The sequence below is a fragment of the Melampsora larici-populina genome (assembly GCF_000204055.1).
Source record: "Melampsora larici-populina 98AG31 unplaced genomic scaffold MELLAscaffold_29, whole genome shotgun sequence".
NCBI lineage: Eukaryota > Fungi > Basidiomycota > Pucciniomycetes > Pucciniales > Melampsoraceae > Melampsora > Melampsora laricis-populina.
The window spans coordinates 812,333-827,385 of NW_006768793.1; the positions used below are offsets into that span (position 1 = coordinate 812,333).

The 15,053-nt window shown below is 44.7% G+C and overlaps 4 protein-coding genes across 4 annotated transcripts; 3 read left to right on the forward strand and 1 right to left on the reverse strand.

Moving 5' to 3' along the window:
• Positions 1–1,590: 1,590 nt before the first annotated feature.
• Positions 1,591–2,828, reverse strand: MELLADRAFT_64879 (uncharacterized protein; the record flags this gene model as incomplete). The annotated part of the gene is made up of 6 exons (XM_007412218.1): positions 1,591–1,728; positions 1,808–1,927; positions 2,001–2,057; positions 2,203–2,523; positions 2,593–2,613; positions 2,739–2,828. The coding sequence occupies 6 exons, from the start codon at positions 2,826–2,828 to the stop codon at positions 1,591–1,593; spliced, it is 747 nt and encodes a 248-aa protein (XP_007412280.1).
• A 1,398-nt stretch (positions 2,829–4,226) lies between these two features.
• On the forward strand, positions 4,227–7,559 carry MELLADRAFT_117080 (uncharacterized protein; the record flags this gene model as incomplete). Its single annotated transcript, XM_007412174.1, has 13 exons — positions 4,227–4,719; positions 4,886–4,932; positions 5,074–5,283; positions 5,373–5,435; positions 5,530–5,678; positions 5,830–5,853; positions 6,006–6,034; positions 6,091–6,487; positions 6,578–6,590; positions 6,666–6,817; positions 6,920–6,984; positions 7,054–7,198; positions 7,292–7,559. The coding sequence occupies 13 exons, from the start codon at positions 4,358–4,360 to the stop codon at positions 7,337–7,339; spliced, it is 1,704 nt and encodes a 567-aa protein (XP_007412236.1).
• A 1,481-nt stretch (positions 7,560–9,040) lies between these two features.
• On the forward strand, positions 9,041–13,844 carry MELLADRAFT_117081 (uncharacterized protein; the record flags this gene model as incomplete). The annotated part of the gene is made up of 18 exons (XM_007412175.1): positions 9,041–9,090; positions 9,942–10,216; positions 10,285–10,611; positions 10,674–10,790; positions 10,975–11,027; positions 11,076–11,467; positions 11,566–11,598; positions 11,660–11,820; positions 11,920–12,119; positions 12,325–12,351; positions 12,443–12,493; positions 12,575–12,647; positions 12,719–12,833; positions 12,999–13,112; positions 13,159–13,351; positions 13,420–13,472; positions 13,532–13,564; positions 13,633–13,844. 17 exons carry the CDS (start codon positions 10,001–10,003, stop codon positions 13,842–13,844), a joined length of 2,370 nt encoding a protein of 789 aa, XP_007412237.1.
• A 142-nt stretch (positions 13,845–13,986) lies between these two features.
• Positions 13,987–14,869, forward strand: MELLADRAFT_117082 (uncharacterized protein; the record flags this gene model as incomplete). Its single annotated transcript, XM_007412176.1, has 4 exons — positions 13,987–14,096; positions 14,183–14,371; positions 14,443–14,508; positions 14,591–14,869. The coding sequence occupies 4 exons, from the start codon at positions 14,070–14,072 to the stop codon at positions 14,741–14,743; spliced, it is 435 nt and encodes a 144-aa protein (XP_007412238.1).
• Positions 14,870–15,053: the final 184 nt, after the last annotated feature.

Below are 15,053 nucleotides of genomic sequence, written 5' to 3' on the forward strand. Positions count from 1 at the left end.
TCCAAGTCCCTTGATGCTATTGCTGAGACAGCTGTCATTCATACCAGTTCCACTCCTTCTGTCATCTGACTACCCGCGGGGGGCAGGCGCACCACATACAACTAGCCCAAGTCAGCACACAGCTTGTGGTGCAGGGGAGGTGCAGTTTGTGACTGTGCGATTACCAGTGCAACCCCTTTTCAGTTACCCAACCACTGCACGCTTTTGCAGTGCAGTGGTCCTGCCCAAGGGTCAAACTGCACCTACTATGCTCACAGAATACTCTTTGACAGAAGACCGCGGTTGACTGCTAAAGAGAGATAATAATGCAAATAGAAAGAATATAGAGAAAAACAACAACAACAACTCTGAGGTACACTTGACTTAACAAAGATCTAGTTATCATAGAATTAGAGCAGAGATAATCATAAAAAGAACTTATGCATGTGAGGGGAGATGCTGTTACTACCTTCAATGTAAAGAGAACACACCCACCACCCCTATGGCTTATTATGTAAATGATTGGTCGACCGACAAAAGTCTGTTTTGCGCTGTATACTTGTAGACTTCTGAACTAGGCGCCCACAAAGTCAATTTCAAGGATTAGATTTTGTATATTCGACGCGAAGATTAGTGGGGGTTGCCACGAGGGCACCAGGTGGGTCATGTTGGTATCTTTCACCTACATAAATTATAAGGGAAAGTGATCACAAACTTCAATATATTTCACGAGTTGACAAACAGTGTGGAAGTCCCTTGGGTCAAGGTGCGATATTCAAAGAAGGAAATGATTTAACCAAAAGAAAGTTTCTTTTGCAGGTACCTTTGAAAGAAAATTTCAGAAGGGTGGGAGGGATCAGCCAACCTACAGCATACACCAATTTTCGATATATGCTGTGACATGGTGATTTGTGCACTGGGAGTTTGGTCACAGTGGCAACGACGATGTCATGAGGAGATTCTTTTGCGACAATTTTCGTTGGTTCCAGGTTTATCTCCAGTGCGAAGCAAATCTCACGTGTGTTGTAGCCGTTCAGGCCCTACAAGTTGCTTAATGTGTCATTAGGACTTGTTTGTTGTCCATCCGCTTCATGAACCTAGCCGATACGCCTGACTGTTCTCTCAAAATGGTGTGGAATTCTGGCTGGACGGGCAAAAGCGAGAGTACAGTATAATCACGCGAAAGGATAGACTAAGTTGACTTATGTAGGGAGAAGGACTGGCGGAACTGTGAAGGAGTTCCGTCGATACGGAGTTGAGGCGCTGGAAAGGGAGTCTTATCGCGACGAAGGGCAGTCACTGGTGGTTGGATCTTGTGTGGGCTGAGAGACATGGTGTAAATGTGGAATGCGAGTCAGGGTACAGTCAATGGCAAAGAATTTACGTGGCTTTAGGTCGGGTGGGCCAAAAAGATCAGCATTTCAGGGGGTTAACAAGTCATCGATCCATCAAACGAAGGATGTGGGGTATTTCATATTTTTAGGTACAAAGAATTACCGGCCTTGATGGTTGAGAGTTTGTGGACGGTTGTATCATTGGAAGCAAGGATAAAGAAATTTGGTTTATATCATAAAGGCGCGTGACTTTTGCGGCGGGAAAGATTTCCGTATTTTAAGAGCTCTTCGAATCTTTTGGTGGTTCAGAGAGGGCAGAGATGGTTCTTTGAAGAGTGTCTTCGAATCCAGTGCGTAATAGACCAATTGATGGTCCGCCAGTAGGGATTAGTCCAATGAGGAGCATGGCAAATCGCTAGAAAAGAAACAATTGATAAACATCAACTTCCGTCACAAGCAAAGACGATGGAGACTCTGGGGAGTTTTTTGCTTACATCGGCCACGTTCTTGATCGCGAGCAAGCCAACACGGATCGGGGCAAGGAAGGAGTATTGGGCGAAGAAACCTTTTTGTCCTATGAGCGCATCAGAGACATTCTGGCTCATCTGAACGAACTGTGGACAGTGACGAAGGAGTTGGAATGATTAGTGCAGCGCGGATTTTCATGTGATTTTGTACGACACTTACTCCGGTGAGGGCATAGACCACTCCTTTGGCATCAAGATCACCAAAAGGTTGAGCATTCTACGAGGATTGTACCGCAGTGGAGCAGGGATAGATGAGCCATATCAGTTCCCAATGATGGACAGAAAAAAGGTCATGAAATGCTTTCAAGCCTATGGAGACAGCTCGAAAAGTATGAGCAAGCAGCAGGGAAATATATACAAACCGCCATGTGGGAGATAGCATCTCCAAAGTTTGCCACAATTTTACGGATGTCTTCCACGATCAAGGGGGCGACGGCCGGGAAGGATGTGGAAGACATGTCCTGGATGAGCTTGGATAGGTCACCCGAAATGGTCGTACCGGCGTTGATGGCGGCCACCAAGAATGACTCGGGGCCTGATGAGCCAGTTGCAACCGGTTTAGGAACGGAAGGACTGGTAGGCGCGCCAGTGAAATTTGGAAAGCCAAGGCCAGTGGGAAGGCTTAGGGGGGGAAGGGGGAAAGGAAGCGACCCAGCGGCATTTGGAACTGGGCCACGTAATTTCTTGAAGAGGGATTGGGAACACAATCAGCATGTCGTCAGATTTGACAGTTGTGAAAGGTTAGGACTTACTTGTCCAGACACTTCGTCTTTCTTTAAAAACCGAGGAAAACAAGATAGACAGATGGTGGGGAAATAGTCAGACCGCGTGGCACTCAAGAATGTGGAGTATCCAGAACGAATGAAGTGATAGACTGTGATTTGTGTGGAAACCTTACCTGGGTCGTAGTAGGCTTAGTAGGAATCGGAGGGTTCGTAGCAGTAGGGGAAGCTTGCACATTTGCTACGTTGGAAAAAGCTTGGGCCATGATGACCGCATAGTAAAAAGTTTTGAATGAAAGCATGGCGTATAGTCTCTGGAATTATGGTAGCGTAACAAGTTGATTTTTAAAGTCTAAGAGGAATATGATTTGATGGATGTCGCAACCTCTGTCCGGGAGGAGAATCCTGGTTGGTCCATCGTCATTCGTATTTAACTTGAAGAAATACTCCATCCATTTCATGTGAGCACAAAGTTGGAAGCTATGCTACTGATCGACGAGAGATAGTACCACGACATCGCTGATATCAGACTTCCCCCTGCGTGACTAGACTCCTCTGTGGAGGCAAGGTATGAGCTCCACCGCACATCATTCAGCTGGTCTACATTAATTGATATAACTTGAAAGGTGTACCTGCGACCAATCTATCAAATATTTACCCATCTGGCTACATAGATGGAAAAGGCGGTGTTTCTTCAGAGAGCGCGTCGACTCCAGCTGGTCGGCTCCTGGCGTGTCGATCTTAGACGCTCCTCATATCACATTTCTCCTTGGCTCCAAAGTGGGCGCGATCTCCAGTCACGTATGTCATTCTACAAGGCCATGATCGTTGGTTAGCGTCAGCTTCCCAGGTGCAAGTTTCGGCGATCTACTATCTAATCATACACTTGGCACAGATAGGCGTCTATCCTGAGGCCTGCTCAGCTTCGCGCCAGTTGTCGTAGTCTTTCACATGATTTCACCCTTACAGCTGGAGATCGAGCCGTGAGTTGAGACAATAAAGTCGTTTAAACATATCATCATCTAGTCATTCCGAACGCTAGCTACATCATCTGGTCATTAGGACAGGTCATCACTCACTCGAAAGTCTTGGGTGATGCTCAACTCCTCGTAGTTCGGATATCGCACAAGATCGCACAGCCGAGTTCTTTTGTGTGAGTGACTTTGATTGAGATGCAGCTCGATGAGGAACATACACTTTTATTATCGTACCCGTGCTAGAAGTGTTTCAGGCCAAACGTGCGAAGAAGTGCATGCACAAAGGTCTGACCAAGCTCAGTTGATCAAAGGCAAACCATTGGCAAGACACTCGGTCACTCGTGCATCGTCTCGTCCGGTGTTAAGCTATGCATCGGTGTCATCTGCGACTCTTGTGAAGTGGCAATTGTGTGTTGCCTCTGATGCTGGGATCGTTGAGCCAAACAAACCATGCCAGCCTCCAGGCTGATCACGCACCCCGGATTTGAAAATACCGTATTGATGTAATTTCTTAAGAGGGAGTAACCTAACCCTGAGGAAAAGGTTACACACAGTGACAGTCAGAGCTACATAGTCAGAGTCGCACACACGAGCACTTTCTCAAGACGATGTTGCCTACTTCGACGAACAATTCATCTTAAATATCACCACTTCAGCTTGACGCTTATTCGTTCTCCAGTCGCTGGTGTACGTGCTCGTCTCGAACGATCAACAAAAAAGGAGACTTAGAACAGCCAGGCCGCGGCTGTGGAGTTATCAGCATCGTCGTTGTTTGCCTCGAACAAGCATTGGTCACTTTGTTCAGCGCACTGAAGACAATGCAAAGATTGATCGGAGCCGCTGGACTATCCTCAAGGCATGCCCAAACCAGGCTTGTCCATGATGTGTCCACTCTTTGCGGAATTCGAAAACAACCGCTACCAGGTTGGCAACATCAACCCATCAGAATGTCAACACATCAAGCTAGATGGTACAACCCATCTTATAGTGCACGACAGCGAGCAAGTGGGGACAAAAGCGCAGAATTCGATCATCGTGATTCGCCAGAGCCGTCCAGGCTTCGAGATGACCTCCCACCACCGCATGATTCGAAAGACCCCGCATCGTCTTGGTCAGATGGGGTAGCAGCTCAAGCAGTTGTCGGCTCACTGGCAACTATCGTCATTCTAGGTTTCGGCGGGTGGGTGTTGTGATAAACAAGTCGGCATTGTTCGAATCTGTCTAGGCTCACAAGCTCCTTGTTCATCCCTGACTCCCAGATATTTATACCACACTTGGTTAGTCTGAAGTAAAAGCTCGGCTTGTGATCTAGCCTATCTGTTCATGCTATTTTGAGTGTGCGATAGGTATAAATATTCCGTATTGCAGAAGATGGCAGTAGCTTTCGAGCCTGGTATGTCAATCACCTCATAAAATTTCTTTTTTCTTGTAGTAATGGCCAGCAGCACTCTTAAGTGGATCTGTGGAAAACAGCGCGGGCTTGTTAGAAGCTGAAACAGCTTTACTTACCTACCATTTCTTCTGTGGGTTCCAGGCTACGATCCGGTCTTGGTGCTCAACGATGCTTCCAAGAAACTTTCTAATAAGCCAGAGACGGCTCGTCCTACCTTCCAGCGTGCTTACGGTGTGGATCTCGACGAAGAAGAGCAAGATAAACAGGTGTCTTGGATCAACAGACAGGAACAACCTCTTATCGACCAGATCGTGCATGGAACACTGGCAGGCCAGTACTGGTTGATCACAGGTCAATCTTTCAATCTTATGTATAAATTTCAGATCGTTCATTATCATACATATCTTTATTGTAACTCTCTCACAACTCCGTAATTTCAGGCCCCAAAGGAACCGGCAAATTCTCATTGATTGCCGACGCTATGGTGAGAAATTCGGCTGATGGTGAGTTGATGAAGCAAAATGTCAATTGTGACCAGATTTTTCGCACGATTTTCCTGGACTCAGTAGGCTGGGTTTCATTTTCGATGCGAAACAGGCGTTGCTGTTTGTGAATGCAGTGACAACCTCGAGATTTTCCGATTACGACTGGGCAGGTGCTTAAACTTTGAGTATTCTGAAGATTATATAGGAGGTTTATTCTCGAGGCGTGATCCTCGAGAGGGAGGTCCTTTGGTCGATGTTGAGGTGCTTGATCTTGAGTCAAGCTCACGTCTTTCTTGAAACTTGGGTCCCTACCAGCTCAAGTTCATGTTAAATCTGCTTTCCTTTTTGAGAGGCATTATCCATATATATCTAATAAGATGTGGTTTGTTTTTGTTTTGTTTTCACTGTTCAGCGTGCACTGAATAAACTCGAAAAGGTCAGAGATTCATTTTCATCACCTGCGATCCATTCGATAGCGTAAAAACTCGGAGCTGAATATCATGCTAGCGTGCACGGAAAACTCAGGTGGCTATAAAATATCACGAGAAAAATCGCCGTCCTTTGATTCTCGTATTCAATAATATCCAGTTGAGTCGATATCAAAGTGCTGCTATACTGTGCGTGATTGTGGTGACAGAAGAAAGTAGCTGACACATCTTGAAATTTGATCTAGTCACCTGCAGCGAAACGATGATTCTTATAGTCTTCTGCTGCAACTACAGCAACGAGCTGAATGTTGGTCCCAAGCTGGTATTTTGACCATGATTTTCACTTCGGATGACCACTGGCCATACTCGCTCCTGCGCAAGAACGCATCCAGGATGTCAGTCTTGACAATCAAAGATCTGACAAAGTCAGAAACTATCAGAGCGGTATGTGTCGAGCGAAAGAAATTATGGAACGAAGACCGCAGAGAAGGAGATGAAGAGATTGAACAGGTTTGGAAGTTGGTCGGCGGCCGAATTGGGCATCTCAGCTGGTGTATGAAGCATAAGGACATGATCCACGCAGCAAATATTATCATCGAGCGTGAAAAGCAGTGGCTTCTCTCGCGAATTGGCTTGATTGTCGTGCGTATCTCTTTCCAGCTTTTTGACTCTTCATCAGCTCATGAAGCTTCTGGCGTCAACTGACCGGCGATACTTTTGAGGGATCCAAAGGATTGTGATGATGGTATGTAAGCGGTTCGACTTCCACTTTCTGTCGTCATATTTTATTGATCAAACGATCTTATCAATCGCGCCCTAGATGTGATGGATGAGCAAAAATGGTCCTCCAGTTCTTTTCTGTTGATGCAATCTTTGGCAAAGCAAGCAGAAGAAGAACACGAATCGGGATCGGATACCGATGGATCTACCTTTCAAAAAGGTCTTCTGTACTCAGAAGCCAGACAGATAATGGTATGTTCAAGTCGCGAAAGCGTTTGGTACCCTCAATGGACTCATCTGTCATCAGAATGCGGGTCGTTCAGGCAGCTGACTTTGGTTGCTTTCTTTCATCAGACGCGAGCGGATTTCCTCGATCAATTGGATCATGAAAACATGATCGCCATCGACATTGACTATCGGTGCGCTCCTCTCATATTCGATCAAATGCTTACGCTTTGTTGAAATCCAGCTTCAATGTGACTTTCCAGAGTGAGGCCAAACTCGGTGGTCATGTTGAACGTCATCAAAGAGATCTGTAACGAGCCTGATTTCGACGAAAAATTGGAAAGCGTGATGGAGAGAATAAGTGCTATTGAGAGCTTAGGACGAACGCGAGAATTGACTTGGAAGACGGTACGTTCATTGGCTACTTTTCGAATTGTTACATTGGGGAAGGAGCAAAATTATACCTGGTTTTTTGACATGTCTCTCTGATTCAAATTGTAGGGTAAGAATGGAGATGGCATCATGAATATCAAACTAGAACGTAATTAAGATATCTGCAAATGTGGAAGAAGCCTCTTGCATTCAGTTGTAAGACAAGATACCCCTCTAGAGTCTTCCTGGCAAAAGGTGAGTCTTTTCGGATGGGCGAAAGAAGGTAGAATAGTCTCACTCTGTATGAATGCTCGACTCCGAGTGAGGATTCATGCAAATATATCTGGCTGTTGTAGAATCAAATTTGTATATAATATTTCGGGGACGCAATTGATGTCAGTGAATAAATATACAGAGCTACTGCCAATATGCCAACTTGACACAATCTGGACCCCATGGGTAATGTCGATCCCAACGCTTAGCCCTCGAACCTTTTGTTCACTCATCATTTCTGATGCCCGCAAGTTGCCAATGATGATAGCCATCTGGACGAAAATTAAAAATATGAGAACCACTATGAAAACAAATTCTTATGAGTGACAAGTCCGGGGCTTTACCAAACAGATCTTTTTGACTCTCACCTGAGAACAGCTCTCGGGGCGACTCATCAGATCACTTTGAAATTTGGTCGAGCTTCTAGGTTTGTTTAGCACAGAGCCTCGCCCTCAATACTGCAGCCTATCATTAACTAGCATAACGTCGCGCAAGCAACATTTATCTCTTGATGGCTAAGACTCAAACTCATAAATTAAGGATCATATCACATTTGTCTCGGAGCTATAGGTGGTCCATCTGGATCTATGTAAGTAAATCTCGATCCATTAGCATCCACTCTACTTGATTTCCCTCTAGATCCGGTCTCATCTAGACTATTTACAAGGCCTTATTGAGAAAATCGACTTTCAAAGGATCCTTGATATCCGTTGACGGTGGACATCTATCTGGAGAGATCTCCTGTATCGTGATTCGCATTTCAGGCGTTTGGAGATGATAAAATTGGCGCTTAATTTTCACACCCTTTCATGGCCAGGATATCTCTGGTCCTGCATTTCCTACATAACCTCATATGAGTCCCACGCTGTGTCGCTCGCGACCGAGCCCCACCATGGAGATAAGAGGTGTTTTGCAATAGAACGAACTGATAACCTTATTTGAGGTATACCATCTCAGGTTCCTCGAAAGGAATTGATGTTGAGAGTGAGTATGTTGTACGTACTCGCATCAAATAGGCAGACCAACAGTGAGTCATCTTTCCATCTTCCAATTAAAATTAAATGAGACAATTTATGCAGTGACTTTCTACAAACCTTTGGCGCTTTGAGAGCCTGATATGATATAGAGATATGACTCCAATAATTTGAATATCAGGAACTACATATAGCATGCGTTCGACTTTCTGCATAAGATCCAAACTTAATATTGGAAGACCTCGACGATCACTGCCATTTGTGTGAGTTGTTGTCTGTTGTTATTTGTTGTTGTGAGTCCGTCAGCCACTGTATGTGTACTGTATCTGAATACACAACAGTTGGACGTGGTCGGAGGTTGGACTTGATTAAACGCGTCTACAAACCAAAGCAACACTTGCTTGAAAAATTTCATTCGCTCACCATAAAAGCATTCATAACAACGATAGCCCATCAGCTTGCTCCATTCGATCTGACTCATAGCTCATTGATCTTCTGCTCGATCTACCATGGTGGATTCGAAAAAGAATCCCGTCCCCAAGCGAACGGCAACGAAGAGAAAATCTGATTTGGAGCAACCTCCAATCAGTCCCAGATCGTTTGTGGGACGACCGTCTGAAGCAATTGCCCCCGTCGTCCGGCCCAAAATATCTCACAAAGCGCCGGGACCTCAAACCGATTGTTTAGTTACACCTTCGTTCTTCGATTTTTTTTGTTCATCTCATCTCATCACTATCAATCTTTATCCATATGGCGGTTTCACTGGATCATTTGAAACCGACAATTCCTATGCCTCGAAAAGTGATAGGCACCAGCCGGATGTTGAAAACTACTTGGCGCGCCGGTCCTATCAAACCCTTTGTAACAATCCTCATCCGATTATTGGAGATTGTTCCCTTGCAGACGGGGTTGAGAGCTCACCCAGATGGCGGCAATATATACAAATATACCATAGAGAACTTTCTTGATGATAGTTTTGATGGATTCATCAACAAGTTGCTTGACATTGACCAGCTGAAGGCTGGTTAGTCGGTTGATCTCAACAATCTCGGGTGTGATGTTGTTGTAATCAATGTTTCACATTCTGAGTGGACCTTACATGATGTACACACCAAATTTGTCTACTTTCTTGTGGACATTTCAGCTTTTTAGTTTACGAGTTGAAGAGGACTTTACCAGGATCTTTTCGCTTTTTACTATCATTTAAAGCAAGTTGGCGCGCCAGCATTAATGGTGCGGATTCTGGAGAGCCTGTTCTCGCGCCACAGTGCGCTGTGCCTTCAACACCCAGCGGCAACATCTTGACCTGAGATAGTCCAAAAATTGTAATTTGTGGTTTTGCTCGGAAGTCACCAAGCTCCGGTTTTGACTATTGGTACATACCTACCGATGCGCTGTTCGTGTTCCTCAAGATAGATGTTCTGCGGGTTATCCAAGTCTTCATTCGGCAGCACTCCTCCACATATAGATTCTCGCAATATCATTCTTATCCCGCTCCGAGATTGATCGAGTCTTCTCCTCTGCTTGTACAGTCAATCGTCTATTTAAAGAAGATGTCGACAAGAGTTTGGCAAATCTTCCGAACGCAATCATGATTTGGGAGGTCGCTAGATCCATCCAAAGATTGCCAGAAGACCAGCAAAAAACCATCATTACGGGCCACCCGCACGAGGATCCTTTGCGTTTTGGGATACAGTTATCCGGTCTCTTGTCATCCCCCACAGATGTCGAGGGAGCTGATCCTGAGCTTCTCGCTCTCATCCGCTCCACTGAAGCAGAGCTAAAGGCCGAACAGGACAAAGTTGATGTGCGTCATCCCCAACGTGTCCTGCAGATATTGATAGGTCACGCCTTTGACTGATGAAATCTTTCCAGACACCACCCGCATCCATTGCAGATAATGCTCGAGAAGTCATCCGGCGAATACTTGCTAGGGGTCAAGTCCGTTTTGGCATCAATATCTCACTTGACGATGGACAAACAAACTTTGCACAAAGATTGAAACCATGTAAAATCAGTGATTCAAATATTTGGCAGCGGACTTATGGGTCAGATTGTTTCCTGCGGGTTCGTTTGAGTGAGAATGTCCTTCACGAAGCTGGCAAGGGGCGTAAAGAGCAGTTGGGAAGAAAACTGTGGAAACTCCTCAATCGAACCATCATCTTTGCACAAAAAGAATATAAGGCAGCAGTGTTGAAAGAGGTGATTTATCCGTCTCAGTGTAATCTTTCAAATTGTACTGAATGGATTTATCCCATACCTAGGATATAATCTGGTTCTTCACGTCACCCCAAAGTCCTGCTCCTCCTCTTACCATACGTGACCTGGTAGAGAAAGATATGCCGATCCGCTTGAATGATGGGATGCGAATCTCAAAATTCGTAAGCCATGTCATAATTAATACAAGATGGGAATCAAGTTTAATCATTGTGGAACTCATCTTCCTCTGGTCTACTAGAATGCTCGTTTGCAACTCTCGGTGTCCACTACCGAGCCCACCATTACTTTCAAGCCATACCAAATTCGACGAGTTCCCGACATTCAATCTACCTCACTGATGGTCAGCCCAGCTTTCATGAGTCGAATTTCTCAAAGACTAGAGCTTGGGTACAAGCCATGTTTGTTCCCCCCCTTTGATCCTCCTCTTCATTTCATTTCGGCTCCAGTTATTCTTCTGATGATTCTCTTGTCTACGCAAATAACTCAGCTATTGTTGAAGGAGCTCACGTCGACCCAAGCGCATCATACACTGGACAACGCTACAGTTGGAGGATGTGCATGGAACCAGACATGATAGAAGGAAAGTCAATCCAGATGCGCGAAAGCGAACGAACCCGGACTGGTGGACAAACCCTCACAATCAGCTTTCGTGCTATCGTATATAATCAAGAGGTTTCTCGGTGGGACGAGAAAGAAGGATCGATAACTATACCAAGGCGTGAAATTCAATTTGTTCAGATGAGTACAGCTCCTGCAGTTATGACCGACGGAGCCGCAGCGATCAGTAAATTTGCTGCTCAAAAGATAAAGGATAGTTTGGGGATGAATTTCCTTCCTTGTGAGTACATATACATACCCTCGATGATTGATGAGATTCTTTCTTATAAGCGTAAGCGCTTGATTGCCTGCATTCTGATGGTCACTTCATTTATAAAGCGGCTTTCCAAGCCCGGATCATGAAAGCCAAGGGTCAGTACTCTTCACAAGCCAAGCCATCCTGGTCCGTGTCCCTCATTTCTTTTTATCATAGGTGTCTGGTATCTCTCAAGTCATGATTCAATCGAAGAGGATGAAGAATCCATGTGGATCGAGATTCGAGACAGCCAATGGAAGGCTGATGTTTCGTACGGTCATGACGTGGACATTCCATTCAATTTGGTCCGATCTTCGCGCCACGCCAAGACAGGGCATGTCAATCGACAGACCCTTCCTGTTGAGTTATCTCATAGTATTTTTGGATCACGAATATAAGTTGATGCCATCAGTTAATTGTATGTTCGTAAACACTAGGTCTTAGCGTCGCGAAAAGTACCTGTCTCGACTTTCACCGACCTCTTGAAGCTCGAACTCCTCACCGTGTTTAATTCTCTAACAGACCTGAATCATCTGATGGTCACTTCCTATTTAGACAATCATGCTGAAGTGCATATCAACACGGAAGATGTAGAGGATTTGTCAGAGAGGCTTTCAAGACGACCTTTGGATGCCATGTCAGAATGTACCGCCTTGCTCAAGAGCGGATTCAATGTTCGCGACCCTCGAGTTATTGATAGACTTGAGCATTCATGCAAGATGATCTTGGCCCGAATGGTAAGATAGACCACACGTCTTGATTGTGATGCTACTCAGACCTACGTAGACGTTAAACTATGCCTGCCATCCCCAGACCAACTTCAAACTGACTGTGCCATACAGTACATCGGTCTATGCCATGCCTGACCCGTAAGCTGAGCGCTGTCATTGATATATATTCTATTCGAGACAATACAACATGAAGATTGTGACTGACGGTAGATTTCTTCTTACAATCAAGGACGGGAACTTTGAAGGAGGGCGAGGTATTCTTACAGCTTTCACATTTCGTGTAAGTCCTAGCTTATGTTTTGTGGGAGACACGCAGCCAAATCTTTAATCTTGGACTCCTCCACTCCCTGTGATAATGTAGGGATCAGGATACAGCTTTACCAATACAAGTTCTTCGAGGAGAGTGTATCGTTGCTAGATCGCCTTGCGTACATGTGAGTGATAAGAGATAAGAGGATGTTGACATACTTTCTTACTGATCCCCCTACACAACTTGAAATCATAGCCATGCGACGCTCGCAAGGTGACAGCCGTAGCTAATCAAAACTTGGTGCGTTATGATGATGTGCTGGTATGCTCGGTCCTCGGAGAACGGTCTCTACTGGACTATCTGTCCGGCGGTAAGTTCATTTCCGAAAACAACAGCGCAGATGACATCAAAATTTGACTTCCTGCATTTTTGTGACAATCCATCTGTGCTCGCAGGTGATTATGATGGTAAATATGATCGGTATCTCGTAAGCGAGCAAGAGATACGACGACTTATCCTTCTTGACCACTCCCAGGTGATACCGTCACAGTCATCTGGGATCCACATATCACCGAACCGTTTGTGAATGCGGATGTCGGAGAATGTATCTCTCAAAAAGAGCTTAAAGAATACGAAAAGTATTTCGAAGGTAAGCTTGCCGATCTTTACTACTGGTGCCTGCTGTTCTTAAAAAGTCTCCACCATTAACTCTATTTCCAACTCCAAAGATAACGCGCACCATAGTTCTCTGACTAGCGGAACTGTCAAAGACTACGTACATCTGGATGACAATGGTAGTACTAGTTACGAAGACGCCCTGAGAATGTCTCAGTTGGTGACTCTCTTTCAATCTACGGATTTTGGGCGCTACTCGCAGATGCACAAAGTGTAAAGTATCTTGTGAAACTTATCGGCCGCTCGCTCCAGATTTACTTATATTTAATTGATAATCTCAGGCTTGAATATCTATATGGCGTGGGTGATCCCAGAACACAAAAATTTGGTTACGGTACGTCGGTGTACAATTGAAAGCCCTAATGTTTCGTTGATGATGCCTCGTTTCAACAGTATACATCAGATGTCTGGATGCTGCTAAGCAAGGTAAGATCCTACTATAAATATCCGAGCAGATCATCTCTGATGATTCCTCATTTCCTCGTTATCTTCAGGTATCTCGCTGTCTACAAAGGCGCATACTATGTTGAAGAAGGAGTTTGAATCATTACCGGAGCTCAGCAATCATAATATGAAAGAGGTGATACCTCTTCCTCCTTGGACGCAAATGCTCCAAGCGGGTGACCGAGAAGAGAGGGTGTGGTCTGAAAGTAGAAAACAAAGGATTTACCTTCCCAGAAAGTCCACACACGTCTTGGGCAAGTGATTTTCACACGATCTTCTAATTCTCGATACAAAAAGCTAAAACGTCTCGATGTGATGCTCTTTTTCATGTCATACAGAGGCATTTGCCTTTGTTGCCGAGGAGCAAAAGCGCTTATTGATAAAAAACCTACAAGCTCTCCCACCGCGCGGTGTTGATGAAGACTTGACAAAGAAGTGGACCGATTTTCGCACTAAGGCCGTTGGTGATCACCCAGGCCACAAGCTAATGAGATTTTTAGAGGACATCATCCAAGTCTGTATCTCTTTCTTTTTAATATCATCCATCTTTATCCTGTCCCGTGAATTAATTGGTGTGCGTGTCTTACATCTATCGAGTAGAGATCATATTTCATATATAGACAGTCATTAGATTCGACTTCGCATAGGATGACGCCAGATGTTACCTCAGCCCTGACGATCTTTTGGGTTGTAGGATCCCTCCAAGAAGCCAAAAATGCTGTCAAGGGAGATGAATATTGCACCCAGTACCTGATGGCTAGCTCTTTACACGATTATTGCTTATTGAAGGTATATCATGTCGCTATCTCGTCATCATGATCGGTTTGTGTTGATGCGATATTGTTTTTGAAACTCATCAGGCCTCTGCCGCTGCCGCAATCATGAGACCTGACGACCACTTTGCCTTCTACATGTCATTTCCTGAGGTAAGTGATATCTATTTTTTTCGCCAGGAAAATCAATGACTCAAAATTCACGATTATCCTTTGAATCCTCTTTTTTTCTTAGTTGTGTCACCTCAAAAGTTGTGCTACAGAATATCAACACCTTTTCAGGACTGGCTGTCAATCAAGCATAGGAAGAGCGCCTAGGGCTATCACACACGATTCTAAAGAACATTTGAGAGTGAGAAAGAAAATTGCACTGTTTTGGAAACCGTGAAATAAAGTGGAAGTTTCTTGAAGTATTCCGTGAATATCTTGTATTTTATACCTAAACATGTATGGTATATTAGATGAAAAGTGTACCTGGTATCTAGAGTGAGATAAGTTATAGGTTTGATCCTGTACAAAGGTTGCTTTGTGAGCATTGGTCAAAAAGTTGATTAACATCATAAAGTTGGTTGTGAAGGAGAATCATTCTTGACATCTACTCTAGATAGCTGTATAGGAAGTCCGGAGGTGGCTCATGGACCAATTCCCTGAACCAAGGATAAGTAATCTCACGTCAGGAATTCCTTCAAACTATCTAC